This window comes from Oncorhynchus tshawytscha, linkage group LG30 (assembly GCF_018296145.1).
Source record: "Oncorhynchus tshawytscha isolate Ot180627B linkage group LG30, Otsh_v2.0, whole genome shotgun sequence".
In the NCBI taxonomy this organism is placed as follows: domain Eukaryota; kingdom Metazoa; phylum Chordata; class Actinopteri; order Salmoniformes; family Salmonidae; genus Oncorhynchus; species Oncorhynchus tshawytscha.
This window is the reverse complement of record NC_056458.1, coordinates 24,058,192-24,072,101: the sequence shown is the minus strand read 5'-3', so window position 1 is coordinate 24,072,101 and position 13,910 is coordinate 24,058,192. Positions and strand designations below refer to the sequence as shown.

Here is a 13,910-nt window from a genome sequence, read left to right as displayed (position 1 = left end):
TGGGGGTAACACTTACCTAGGGGTCTAAGTGTTTTTCTCAGTCAGGTCATTTTGTTAGAAACTACAGACATCCATGACCATCCGTATATATCAAATCAAAGTTTATTTGTCACGTGCGCCGAATACAACAGGTGTAGACCTTACAGTGAAATGCTTACTTACAGGCTCTAACCAATAGTGCGAAAAAAAAGGTGTGTGTGTGTGTGTGTGTGTGTGTGTGTGTGTGTGTGTGTGTGTGTGTGTGTGTGTGTGTGTGTGTGTGTAGGTAAGTAAAGAAATAAAGCAACAGTAAAAAGACATTCGAAAATAAGAGTAGCAAGGCTATACACAGACACCTGTTAGTCAGGCTTATTGAGGTAGTATGTACATGTGGGTATGGTTAAAGTGACTATGCATATATGATGAACAGAGAGTAGCAGTAGCGTAAAAAGAGGGGTTGGCAGGTGGTGGGACACAATGCAGATAGCCCGGTTAGACAATGTGCGGGAGCACCGGTTGTTCAGGCCAGTTGAGGTAGTATGTACATGAATGTATAACCTTGTTATGTCACAGAGGACTGAGTTAACTGACCGACAGGGCCCACATCTGGTCCTGGTCACACCTACCTCACCTCAAAACATCTACGGCTCACACATGGGCCTGTACAACCACTTGGGATGGCACAACACATCCCTCTGATGCAAGAACACATAAAGCCAGCACCATATCATTTATGTAGCAATATCCTCATCAATATTGATAAACAACCAGGAGAACAGCCAGGAGAAATGTTTCAGTGCACTGTATCTGCTGCATGCATGTAACTATGTTGTGGGGACAGTAGTGTGGAAGTAATTCTATACAAGCACTGCAAAAAACAACCATGTACGGGGAATCAATAATTATTGTCCATAGCACAGTAGTTGATACAGACTGTCCTGTACTGTACGGTAGAGAACTTTCCTATATGTAGTGAATAGTTTCAAGTTTCAAGTTTTATTAGTTGCATGTACAGAATACACATGATATATCTGTCCAACGAAATGCAGGTTCCTTGACAATACAACAACCACAATAAGAAATAATACAAGATAGGAATGCGAACATAAGTAAATGGCTCAGTAGAATAGAATAACCATTTAAGCACAAGTATAATACAAGATGGCATAATTTTAAGTCCATATTTACACGTATATTGGGGAAGAGGTGATTGGGAGGAAAATGTTTAAATTGTGCAGTATTTAGCAATAATAAGATTCTGGTAGCATCAGTTGTGATGTGTGTGTAGCCTGAATTTTTATGTGTGTTTGTGTGGATGAGTGTATGTCTGTGTGAGGTAGTGAGTGCATTTGTGCTAAGACGAGGAGAGTCAGAGTAGGTGGTCAGTCCAGTTCAAGTGTTTAGCAGTCTGATGGCTTGTAGAGAGAAACTGTCTCTGAACCTGTTGGTATCAGACATACTCCAGTACCGTCTGCCCAACGTTAAGGGAGTGAACAGCTTGTTGCTGGGGTGTGTGGGGTCCTTGATGATACTGTGGGCCTCCTCAGGCACCGTTTGAAGTAGACTTCCTCGATGGGTGGGAGCACGGTCCCAGTGATGTACTGGGCCATGGAGGAACTTGCGTTCGTTGATGGAGCAAATCCCGTATCAGGCCTTGATGTAACCGATCAATGCACTCTTCAGGGTGCAGCGGTAGTATTTGGAGAGGACCAGGGGTGGCAAGACAAATTTCTTCAGCTGCATTAGGAAGTAGACGCTGTTGCGCCCTCTTGACAAAAGTGGTGGTGTTGTTGGTCAATGTCAAGTTCTAGGTGATGTGGAAGCCGAGGAACTTAAAACTGTTGATTCTCTCTACTACAGTCCTGTTGATGTGTATATATACAGAGCGTACTGTACTGTATGCTAGCTGAGGCCCAGTGACTGTCTGTCTACTGCTCCATGCTGCACGCTGCTGTGCTTGTGGCTCCCCAGAGTGAGGAATGAGTCTTCTCTAGGGTCATGTTAACTATAATAGAAATTATGATGTGGAATGAGCTCTATAAACCCCTACTCACCTTGAAACTTCAGTCTGCTCTGCTCCACTCTAAAATCTGTCATGGCTCATTGACTGTGAGTCTATTCTGCTCTGTGTGGTGCTCTGTGCGGTGCTCCATGTGGTGCTCTGTATTTCATTACTTCAACAACAGACTGTGACATAGCCATTGAGAGGTTGTTTGATAAGGTATTTGGAACTTTTAGTGTTGTGTTTTCTGTCATTTATTTATGTTCCCAGACTAAACTACGGTATCATAGATATCGTAGTATCACACTGCAAAATCAAACCATTTCATCATCACTCATGACTTGGGAGTCAAGATATGAAACTTTTGCAACACATTATTTTGCAACACTGCTACAGGATTACTTAAAGTGCAGTCAAAAATGTGATTTCCCTGTGATTTATGTATATTTCCACACTATGATGTTGGAATAATGCAGTGAAATTGTAAAAATTATGATAATGCCCTCTTAGAGTCGGAACAATTTGAAAAGACTGCCTGTTCATAACCAAATGTGTATATATACAGAGCGTACTGTATGCTAGCTGAGGCCCAGTGACTGTCTGTCTACTGCTCCATGCTGTACGCTGCTGTGCTTGTGGCTCCCCAGAGTGAGGAATGAGTCTTGAGAAATGAGTTCACAAGATCATCCTCTGCATCCCTTGGCTTCATCGCCATAACCCCACCATCTCATGGTCGAGGATGAGAATCACAGCCTGGTCACCTCAATGCCGGAGGACCTGCTTCCCATGCCCTGTGGTTCCACATCGGTTGAGAGTCCTATGTTTGCCCTTCAGCCCAACATCCTGGAGGTTTACCAGGACCTGCAGGGGGTATTCTCCCAGACCCACGCCACCTGTCTTCCTCCTCATCGTACTTGGGACTGTGCCATCGACCTGCTGGTCCGTGCAGATGCATCTATCATCTGTTCGTGGCTGGAGGATTACATCCAATAGGCACTCCAACAATGTTTTATCCACACGTCCACTTTTCCTGCATCGCCTGGTTTCTTCTTTGTGGCCAAGAAGGATGGAGGGTTACGTCCATATATAGATTACAGAGGACTCATTGAAATCACCACAAAGTACAATTACCCTCTCCCGTTGGTGCCGGCAGCCATAGAATAACTCAGGGGGCCCGGTTCGTTACCAAACTGGACTGCGGAGTGCATACAATTTCATCTGGATCCAGGAGGGGGATGAATGGAAAACTGCATTAGCACAATGTCTGGTCACTGAGAAGTACTGGTGGCCCACCTTGGCGCAGGACCTCACTTGTTACGTCAACTACTGTTCCATATGTGCCCAAACCAAATCCCCCCCAGAACGCTCCAACAGGGAAACTCCTTCCCCTTCCCGTGTCTCAGTTCCCTGGCCCCATCTATCCATTGACTTTGTTACTGATCTCCCCTCTGTTTCACCACCATTTTGGTGGTTGTGGAAAGATTTTTAAAATCCTGTCGTTTTAAGCCCTTTTTCTGGTCTCCCTACTGCTCTTCAGGTTGCCGAGGCACGTTTCCAGCAGGTTTTCTGGCATTATGGACTTCTGGAGGACATCGTCTCCGACCGTGGCCCCCAATTCACATCACAGGTATGGAGAGCCTTTATGGAGAAGCTCTGGGTCATGATCAGCCTCACTTCCGGGTATAGGCCTCAGTCCAATGGGCAGGTGGACAGGATGAGCTGGGGAGGTTCCTGTCAGGACCGGCAGGGAGAGTGGGCTTGATTACTTCCATAGGCGGAGTACGCCCAGAACTTGCGTCACTCCTCCCTGGGTTAGTGGCGAGGCGACGAGGCGACGTATAGGTTACAGCTTCCCAGTGACTACTGTATCTCATCTTCTTTTCATGTCTCCCTTCTCAGGCCGGTGGTTCCTAGGCCCTTAGCTGATGCTGTCCCCCACGACACCCCTCCACCCCTCCGGACATCGAGGGGGGTCCGGTCTATGCCTTCAGATCTCTAATGGACTCCCGACATCATGGGGGTTGGCTCCAGTATCTGGTGGACTGGGAGGGGTATGGCCCAGAGGAGCGGTGTTGGTTTCCGGTGAATTCCACCTTCGCCGCCCGCTCCTCGTCCTCAGGGCTTCGTCCAAACAAGTCAAACAACATTTCTAATCAATTCTCAGGTACCCTAATATGTAAATAAATGATAAAAGTTAAGACGGAATGTAGTATGTTCAATACCAGAGATAAATAACGAAGTGCGCACCCTCATCCTTGCACGCCACAAGACGACAGTCCAAAATGAGAGCCACCTTGAAAAACTATAATTACTACCTTATTTTTCAAAAAACAAGCCTGAAACCCTTTCTAAAGACTGACATCTAGTGGAAGCCATAGGAACTGCAATCTGGGAGGAATTCCTTTGAATATCCCAGACAAGCATTTGAGTGGGTAGTGACCTCAACAACAACAACAGTTTTAGACACTCCAGAGTGTTTTCTATCCAATGCTACCAACCAATTATATGCATATCCTGAGTAACAGGCAGTTTACTTTGGGCACGTCAGTCATCCGAACTTCCGAATACTGCCCCCTAGCCTTAAGAAGTTTTAACAGTGCATTATTCCATCAAAACGTCCCATAATGTAAAAGTTCAAGTCAAGGACTAGACACACATTACTACCTAACTGACTAAGTCTCATCAGGCCTGAGTAATAGGAGGTCATTCATATAATGATGTTTGTTAGTTCAGTTTAAGCCGACAAATGTATCCTTGGATAAATTACACCTTCAAACAGTGTGTCCAATAGTTGGCCACCGGAGAGCTGTGCCAAAGAGAGAAGAATCCCAGGACTGGGGTTATCAATCAGGCGTAATGAGTGAGGCAAAGTGACCAGACCAAATAATTTGCATAGTAATGCCTCCAACAATGTGTCTGGCAGTGGCTGGGCCTGCCATGGCTGAGAGGGCCTAGTATCGACCTTCTCTTCAAAGCCCGGGACAATACGAGTGTTCCAGTAGTCCCGAACAGCACACAGCCTTCGATCCTACACTTTTCCACCCTCCATTAATCAATCAGGGAAAAATGAGGCACCCAACCAGCTAACTTATCAATCTATTTGTCTGTGATGGTGCGAGGGAGGGAGGGGTTTGGATATGTGATGGGGTTGTTTTGTATAAAGAACAGGGAGTGCAGAGGTGAGAAGACAAAGCTTTGGAAGAATCGTAGATATGGGTGGATAACTAAAGAAATACTGTTGGAAAAAGTTAACAAGAAGATGGATAACTTCAGTGGTACAATTGGAGAGGGAAGAGAAAATATTATTTTGTCCTAAATGAGCCAAGACTTTTCAGTGCCTTTCTGCCTCGCTTCCATGATCCCAATCACACAAGATTGAGCTGGCCCTCCCAATGAATAACAAACACATTACCCAGCATGCCATTTGTTTGGTGTCCTTCAGCAGCTAGCTAGCTGACTCATTATTTAGCTTTTGCAGAGGACATTTGTTTCTTCTCTGACCCTGCAGGTGGGACAAACACAAACAGACCCACTGACTAAGTGCGTCAAACTTATTTGTTCTTCAAACCCAGTGTTATGAGGATGGAAGAGAGAGAGAAATCCCGCAGGAATGATGAGGATGACTTATCCACTAGAGTATGTCTGAGTCCCATTAACTCATGTCTGCTCATTAGTATTTTTACCTAAAAATAAGGCCAATGAAGTATGAGAAGAATCACTCTACCCCTGGGGCATCTGCTTATTGTCTCCACACCAGAGGAGGCTGGTGGGAGGAGCTATTGAAGGATGGGCTCATTGTAATGGCTGGATAGGAATTAATGGAACGGCATCAAACACGTTGAATGGAAACCACACATTTGGCTTCATTCCATTGATTCCATTCCAGCCATTACAATGAGCCCTTCCTCCTATACATCCTCCCACCAGCCTCCACTGCTCCACACTGCAATGACACCAGTGGAGAAAGAGAGTTCATCGGAGGTGAGGGAAGCATTGTCTCTCTGTCATGTGTCTGTGTGTGTTGGCCCACGTGTGTTATTTTCCCAGTGTGTCTCCATCTCCTCCTGGCAGCCATACTTCAGTGTGTGTTGGCCTGGGATGAAGAGGAGCCTCTGTTTTCCTACACCTCTGTCGCTGTGTCGGTCCCTGCATCATCTCTCCACCTCTCCCTGCTGATCTACAGTACAGCAGGCAGGCTGGCTGTAAACGGGATCCTTTTAGAGCCATGAGGCTTTTGGCGCTTTGACGCAGGCGGGACACTTGACTTGACAGGGTTCTTCAACAACAGGAATGGCTTGCCAACTAGCCCACTCCCACAAAGTCAGATACAATGCAGAATACTGAGTGAAATAATGAGTGAAATAATGAGTGAAATACTGAGTGAAATACTGAGTGGAGGGAAATGCCATTGAACTGCTGCTTGCGTTGCTGACTTTCCATCCTCAAATGTTCACCTTATTCTCTCTCTCTCTCTCTCTCTCCCTCTCTCTCTCTCTCACACTCTCTCACACCCCCTGATACACTGACTATGAGGTTAAAGTGCAGCATTTGGGATGGCAGATAGCCTAGTGGTTAGAGCATTGGGCTAGTAAATGAAAGTTTGCTAGATCGAATCCCAGAGCTAAAAAGGTGAAAATCTGTCGTTCTGCCACTGTTCCCCGGTAGGCTGTCATTTTAAATAAGAATTTGTTCTTAACTGACTTGCTTAGTTAAATAAAAATTTGAGGGTATATTAATCCATGAACCGTTTAGAAATTACAGCACTTAAGACATAGGAATTAAGACATTTTAGGTGACCAAAACTATTAGAAAAAGTTAACTTATATGTGTATTAAAGTAGTCAAAAGTTTAGTATTTGGTCCCACGCAATAATTTCATCAAGCTTGTGACTCTACAAAATTGTTGGATGCAGATTATTTTGTGCCCAATAGAAATTTATGCTAAATAATGTATTGTATAATATTGGAGTCACTTTTATTGTAAATAAGAAGATAATATTTTTTAAACACTTCTATATTAATGTGGATGCTACCATGATTACAGATAGTCCTGAATGTATTGTGAATATTGATGAGTGAGGAAGTTACAGACGCACAAATATCATACCCCCCCACAGAATAAAGCTAACCTCCCCTGTTATTGTAATGGTGACAGGTAGCATGTCTTGGGGGTATGATATTTGTGCGTCTGTAACTTTCTGACTCATCATTATTCATGATACATTCAGGACTATCTGTAATCATAGTAGCATTGTATCATTTCAAATCCAAAGTGCTGGAGTACAGAGTACAAAAAATGTGTTTACTGTCCCTATACTTTTGGAGCTCACTGTATGTTATTCTCCAAATCACATAAAAATGTATATGATGATTTATGCACATGTACATTGATCGTGTCCCTGTTGATGAGTAAGTTAAAATTAAGAATTATAATTGACTTATTTTATAGGAATAGGTCAAAACATATCATTCAGTCGCAATTCATACCGGTTACAGACTATGGCGATATTGTCTATATGAATACAGCTGCTACTGTATTGAAGCCATTGGATGCAGTTTAAAGCACACTACGCTTTATTACGGGCGAGCCTGATCACTGGATTGGACCTGGTCTAGAAGCATGGATGGCACAACAACGTATGACAGAGTCAGATGACAAGTCACCTGGTACAGATAATCTTGATGCCAAATTGCTCAGAGTTACAGCTAACCAAATATCTACCCCAATCTCTCATATTTTAAGAAGTGCTTGATGTATGAGGTGTGCCCAGAAGTCTGGAAAGAGTCAAAGGTTATTCCACTACCTAAGGATAAAAAAATCTGCATTCACGTCCTAATAGTTGTCCTATAAACTGCCTGTGTTAAGTTAATTATTGGAAAAAATGTGCATCTGTACAAATCAAGGATTATTTCTCATGTAATGGTCTGATAACGGGTTTCCAGCATGCATACAAAGAAGGGCATTCTAAGAGTATGGCTTCAGCACAAATGACAGATGATTGGTTAAAGAGTATGGATGGAAGGAAGTTAGTTCGATTTCAGTGCTGCTTTTGATGTAATTGATCTGTAATTGATCATGAACTGTTACTAGGTAAACTCAAATGTTATGGTTTAAAGTCTGCAGCTCTATCCTGGATGGAAAGCTATCTATCCAGGAGAAGGCACAAAGTGTTCTTTAATGGTAGCTTTTCAAACAGTAAAGATATACATTGTGGTGTTCCTCAAGGAAGTTGCCCAAGCCCACTTCTCTATCTTTTCTAATGATTTACCTTCAGTAATGAACAAAGCAAGAGCGGTCATGTATGTCGATGACTCTACAATGTATAGCGCAGCATCAGAATGTAATTGTCACGGCTGGCTGAAGGACTGGACCAAGGTGCAGCATGGTAAGCATACATTTGAACTTTATTTAAAAATGACGCCGACAAAACAAAGGACAAAAAAACAACTGTGAAGCTTTGGGCTATGTGCCCTGAACAACTACAAAGTTAACTTCCCACAAAACAGGTGGGGGATTGAGAACCATACCAGGCCAAGACATAGAAATAAGAAACATAGAATAAAGGACATAGAATGCCCACCCTAGTCACACCCTGGCCTAACCAAAATATAGAATAAGAAGCCTCTCTATGGCCAGGGCGTGACAGTAATGAGCTAACAAATGTACTGAGCAGTGAACTAAGAATGGTGTCTGAGTGGGTTGATATGAACAAATTAGAGTTGAACATTTCTAAAACTAAATATATTGTATTTGGTTCAAGAGAATGCTTGCTGATGATCCCCAATTAAATTTGTCGATGAATAGAATGCATGTAGAGCAAGTGAAAAAACAAAACTAATAGGCAGCATGTTGGATGCAGCTTTATCATGGTCAGAACACATAGATAACATTGTTATTAATATGGTTAAGGGAATTGCTGTTACAAGAAAATGTTCAGAGTATGTAACATCTAGCACTTTGAATCAGGTGATTCAATCCCTGGTCCTATCACACTTAGAGTACTGTCCAGTTATATGGTCAATCCCTGGTCCTATCACACTTAGAGTACTGTCCAGTTATATGGTCAATCCCTGGTCCTATCACACTTAGAGTACTGTCCAGTTATATGGTCAATCCCTGGTCCTATCACACTTAGAGTACTGTCCAGTTATATGGTCAATCCCTGGTCCTATCACACTTAGAGTACTGTCCAGTTATATGGTCAATCCCTGGTCCTATCACACTTAGAGTACTGTCCAGTTATATGGTCAATCCCTGGTCCTATCACACTTAGAGTACTGTCCAGTTATATGGTCAATCCCTGGTCCTATCACACTTAGAGTAATGTCCAGTTATATGGTCAATCCCTGGTCCTATCACACTTAGAGTACTGTCCAGTTATATGGTCAATCCCTGGTCCTATCACACTTAGAGTACTGTCCAGTTATATGGTCAATCCCTGGTCCTATCACACTTAGAGTAATGTCCAGTTATATGGTCAATCCCTGGTCCTATCACACTTAGAGTACTGTCCAGTTATATGATCAATCCCTGGTCCTATCACACTTAGAGTTCTGTCCAGTTATATGGTCAATCCCTGGTCCTATCACACTTAGAGTACTGTCCAGTTATATGGTCAATCCCTGGTCCTATCACACTTAGAGTAATGTCCAGTTATATGGTCAATCCCTGGTCCTATCACACTTAGAGTACTGTCCAGTTATATGGTCAATCCCTGGTCCTATCACACTTAGAGTAATGTCCAGTTATATGGTCAATCCCTGGTCCTATCACACTTAGAGTAATGTCCAGTTATATGGTCAATCCCTGGTCCTATCACACTTAGAGTAATGTCCAGTTATATGGTCAATCCCTGGTCCTATCACACTTAGAGTAATGTCCAGTTATATGGTCATCTGCAGCAAAGAAAGGAAAAAAAATCTCCAAATGGCTCAAAACAGGGCTGCCTGATTAGCTCTTCGTTGCTCTATCCGTATGAATATTATCCAAATGCATCAGAATTTCTCATGGCTTCACTTGAAAACAAATTACTATCCAGTCTTCTGATATTCTTTAGGAATGTTAGATTTGTTTAAAAACAGTATTTTTCAGGCCAGTTAGTACATACTAGCAACACGCATAACCACCAAACCAGACAGGCAAATTCAGGGCAGCTGGGACAACCCAAGCCAAGGACAAATCACCTTAAATCTACAGTTTTATATAGAGCCATAGCTGAATGGAACTCTTTACCAATCCATATTTCTCAGGGAAAAAATGAATCCACCTTCAAGAAAAAAATTCAAGAACATTTAATGCAATAGACCATATAACTGGATAGGAAATAGAAAGCATCAACTGAATGTTAAATGTGTTTCCTGTCAGGTATTTTAATTGTCTGTATTGTCTACTTGTTGAATGTTTGAAGTCTTGACTTGTGGTTGTTTGTAATGTCTTGTTAATTGGTATCGGACCCTAGGAAGATTAGCTAGCGTTACAGCGTTAGCTGACGGGTATCCTAATAAAAAAAAACAATTACAGAGGATATAATCAGTATGCAAAAGTCCAGAAATCAGAATAGCTGTAAGTTCCTAACCTAAGATTTCGGAGATGTTCTTTTGGAATAGTCTGAAGAGATGTATCATTTTCATCTGCAAAAATACTCATGACAGATATTTTTGAAGTATTTTGAAGAGGAGACATTTTATCCAGCTCAAATATATTGGAATCAAACAATATCTGATAAAAGTATTAGGTTGAATATTCATGGCATCCAGAAGAAGGTGTGTAGTGGAGAAACTATCTCTAAATAGGTCATTGATTTTTCACATGCTGTTGTTAAAGCCAAGAGAAACTTCTAGTACGATGCCACTTCCTTTACTTCTTTCCAGCAGTTTCTTTCTGCATTGCCACATCTGGTAAGGCTTTCTCACTGTAATCTTACAGCTCACACAGACCTGCTCTGCATCAGAATAGGACTCCTCAGATCCCCTCATACACACTACCACTCCTTCCTCTTTCTCCTATATACTACACACCTTATGCCCTACACTTCTCCCCCATCCCCCAAACACACTACAGTACTCCATTGTGAACACACACTGATATGCAAGATCACATCCATGCGTACACACACACTCAATACAGCACCCCCCTGAGTCTGTCATTTGAGCATAGTGTGGCAGTGACAGGCAGAGAGGAGAGCAGAGCACATGGCCCTGGTGCTCCAGAGTGAGGTAATACTGCTGATGAGACCCGGGCAGGCAAGCAGGCAGCTTAGAGAGGGGGAGAGGACTGGAGATCTGGAGCCTGCCATAGATACTATACACTGGCAATCTGCTCTATGCTTCCGTGGAGGACCGAAGGAGAGGAAAGAGAAAAAGAGAGAGAAGAAAGAGAGGCTTAGTTTGAGAGAAAGAGAAACCGAAAAGAGGGACAGCTACCCAAAGAATAGAGTGAAATAGAATAGACAGATAGGAGTTTTATCTTTAGAAAAAGGCTCTGAAGATCAAAATAGAGAGATCCTGAAGATAAAACTGTCAATTGAGAGGAAGTAAGAAGATCAAAAAGAGAAAGACAGAAAAAGAGATGGATTGAGAGAAAAAAAAGAGGAAGGTGAGAGATACAATAACAGAGAGATGTTCTCTGAAATGTCAAGTTCCAGCTCTGTGCTTCTCCAGTTGGACCTCACACAACCGTGTCTTCATACCTCTGATTGGGGCTACAGCTTGACGTTGGAAAGTTATTAGGAGTTTATAGACTACATCTGGCAGAGGTACTGTTTGGATGTGAGTTGCACCGTTTGAATGGAACACCATATTTGGCCTGAGTTATGACAACGTTTAGTGCGGGTGTAAATATTAGGACAGGTTTGTGAAGTATTCCGGACAGCGGATCCTCCCTGTGAGATGTATACTGCAGTAGGGCCCAGAGAAAAAGAGAGAAGGGATGGTGGTGGAGAGAAGGGATGGTGGTGGAGGGTGGGAGGGGTGTGTGTGTGTGTGTGTGTGTGTGTGTGTGTAAAGAGACAAATGAGAGATGAGTGCAAGAAAGAGAACATGATATGCATGCACGAAATAGTGAGAGGGGGGACAGAAAGAGTGTGAAAGAGGGATAGAGACAGAGTGAGAGAGAAAAACATAGAGGGTGAGAGGCAGAGTGAAAGAGAGAATGCTTGCGTCCCTTGGGGGGCCGTTTTGCTGTTAGAGCTGGCGTCTAGTGTCTGTGCAGTTCCAAGTTCCTTAATGATCTGCCACAGCTAACTAGCATTGTGTAATTATCTTCAGCCAATGGGTGAGCTCAAATAACCAACGTCACTATGTGGAGTCATTAATCCAACACACATGTTGAGAGGACATGAATATGAACACACAGCTGGTTCCAGGTATTATCTCTAAGTCTGAAGAGACAGCTGTCATCATCAGATGCCAACTTTGAATCGGATGCATTTAAAAAAGTTGAAGACAGAGATGTCGCTACATACGAAGAGGCAGATTTTGAACGACACCTCAGAGATGACACCAAACAGCAGAAGCTTCTAGAGCCAGATTGGACTGACAGCTTGATGAATGTGTGTGTGTGCGTGCATGTGGACATGTGTGTTCATTTATTGAAAAGGATTGTATAGCTCATAAGACTGTGCTGCAATGTGTGTGTGTGTGCATACTTCCATACGTGCACATGTGTGTGAAAGCATAATGAATGGGACACACATGGTACACACTCATAATGCATGGGCCCTGAAATTCTTAAAGGCCACAGAGGAATCAAGGTCATCTCAGCAGGTCTCCAGTATGAGAACCATGAAGCTCCCCCCACTGACAGTCCACCAGAGGCTAGGGCCAACCGACCCTTCTGCAGGGCACTGAGCTTCACAGTGGAGCTTTTTTGCATTATCATAATTCTAATCTAGAGCATGTTTTGATCAGAGGAGGCTGGTGGGAGGAACTGTAGGGGGGCGGGCTCATTGTAATGGCTGGAATGGATCAAATGTAATGGAGTCAAACATGTGGTTTCCATATGTTTGATGTGTCTGATGCTGTTCCATTTATTCCATTCCAGCCATTACAATGAGCCCATCCTCCTATAGCTCCTTCCACCAGCCTCCTCTGGTTTTGATAGACACGCAATCATGGGAAAATAACTCTCTCTCTGGTATGTAGGACTGGAGATGTAGCTTGAAACGGTGAGAGGTTTAACATGATACAGCTGTGAGGTGAGCAGAGTGTCAGTTTTGGTGAAAGTGAAATTATTTGGTAAGTGATTTATGGGCTAGACTGTGTGAGACAGACAACTGTCACATCAATGCAATTATTGATGGATTTGTAAACACAACAGTCAAGCCAGTAAATCATTTACTACACAAAGTTTGAGTCAACAAGTTAACAGACGGTCACACACTTCAAACACTTGGTCAATGTGTGAGAAAGAGTCCAATACTTACCCCAAAGCCTTTTCTCCCTAGCACTCTTCCAGAATACATCCCAAGCCTTGTTGGTAGAGACTTTCACGTGCTCACTGAAGGACCTCCGCAGTGGGGTTTTGCCAATATGAGCCATATTCCATGTGTCCTGTTCTCTCCCTGAAAAACCTCTGCACCTCTGCTAGTCACTCACTCCTCTCTGGATCCATCAGGGTGAAAAAGCCCCTGCGAGTTAGTCATTCAGTCCGTTCACCAAGTCCACCAGAGAGACGGAGCGCTCTAAGGAAAGAGAGAAGTTCCTCTTGCCGGGCTGACACTTGATGCAGAAAGTCTGCATGTAATTTGTGAACACCCTCCTCCAGTGTGGCCTGAAAAGTAAATAGTATCAAATTTGGGTTAAGACCCCCCCCCCTCTCCATTCCCCCCATGCACAGAGATGGACAGTATTTATTTGAAATATGTATTTCAATTACTTTTGAGTATTTTGTCATTTGTATTACACTTGGCTGAACTACACTCTAGTGTATG

The 13,910-nt window shown here is 43.2% G+C and overlaps 1 protein-coding gene across 1 annotated transcript in view; it reads right to left on the bottom strand.

The window, feature by feature from the left end:
- Positions 1-13,670, bottom strand: part of LOC112229111 (rho GTPase-activating protein 7) — a 73,909-nt gene extending 60,239 nt beyond the window's left edge. Inside the window, exon 1 of the mRNA XM_024394998.2 lies at positions 13,404-13,670. Coding sequence (XP_024250766.2) covers positions 13,404-13,518 — 115 coding nt within the window. The 5' untranslated portion in view covers positions 13,519-13,670. The remainder of the gene's footprint in view (positions 1-13,403) is intronic.
- Between the last annotated feature and the right edge of the window lie 240 nt (positions 13,671-13,910).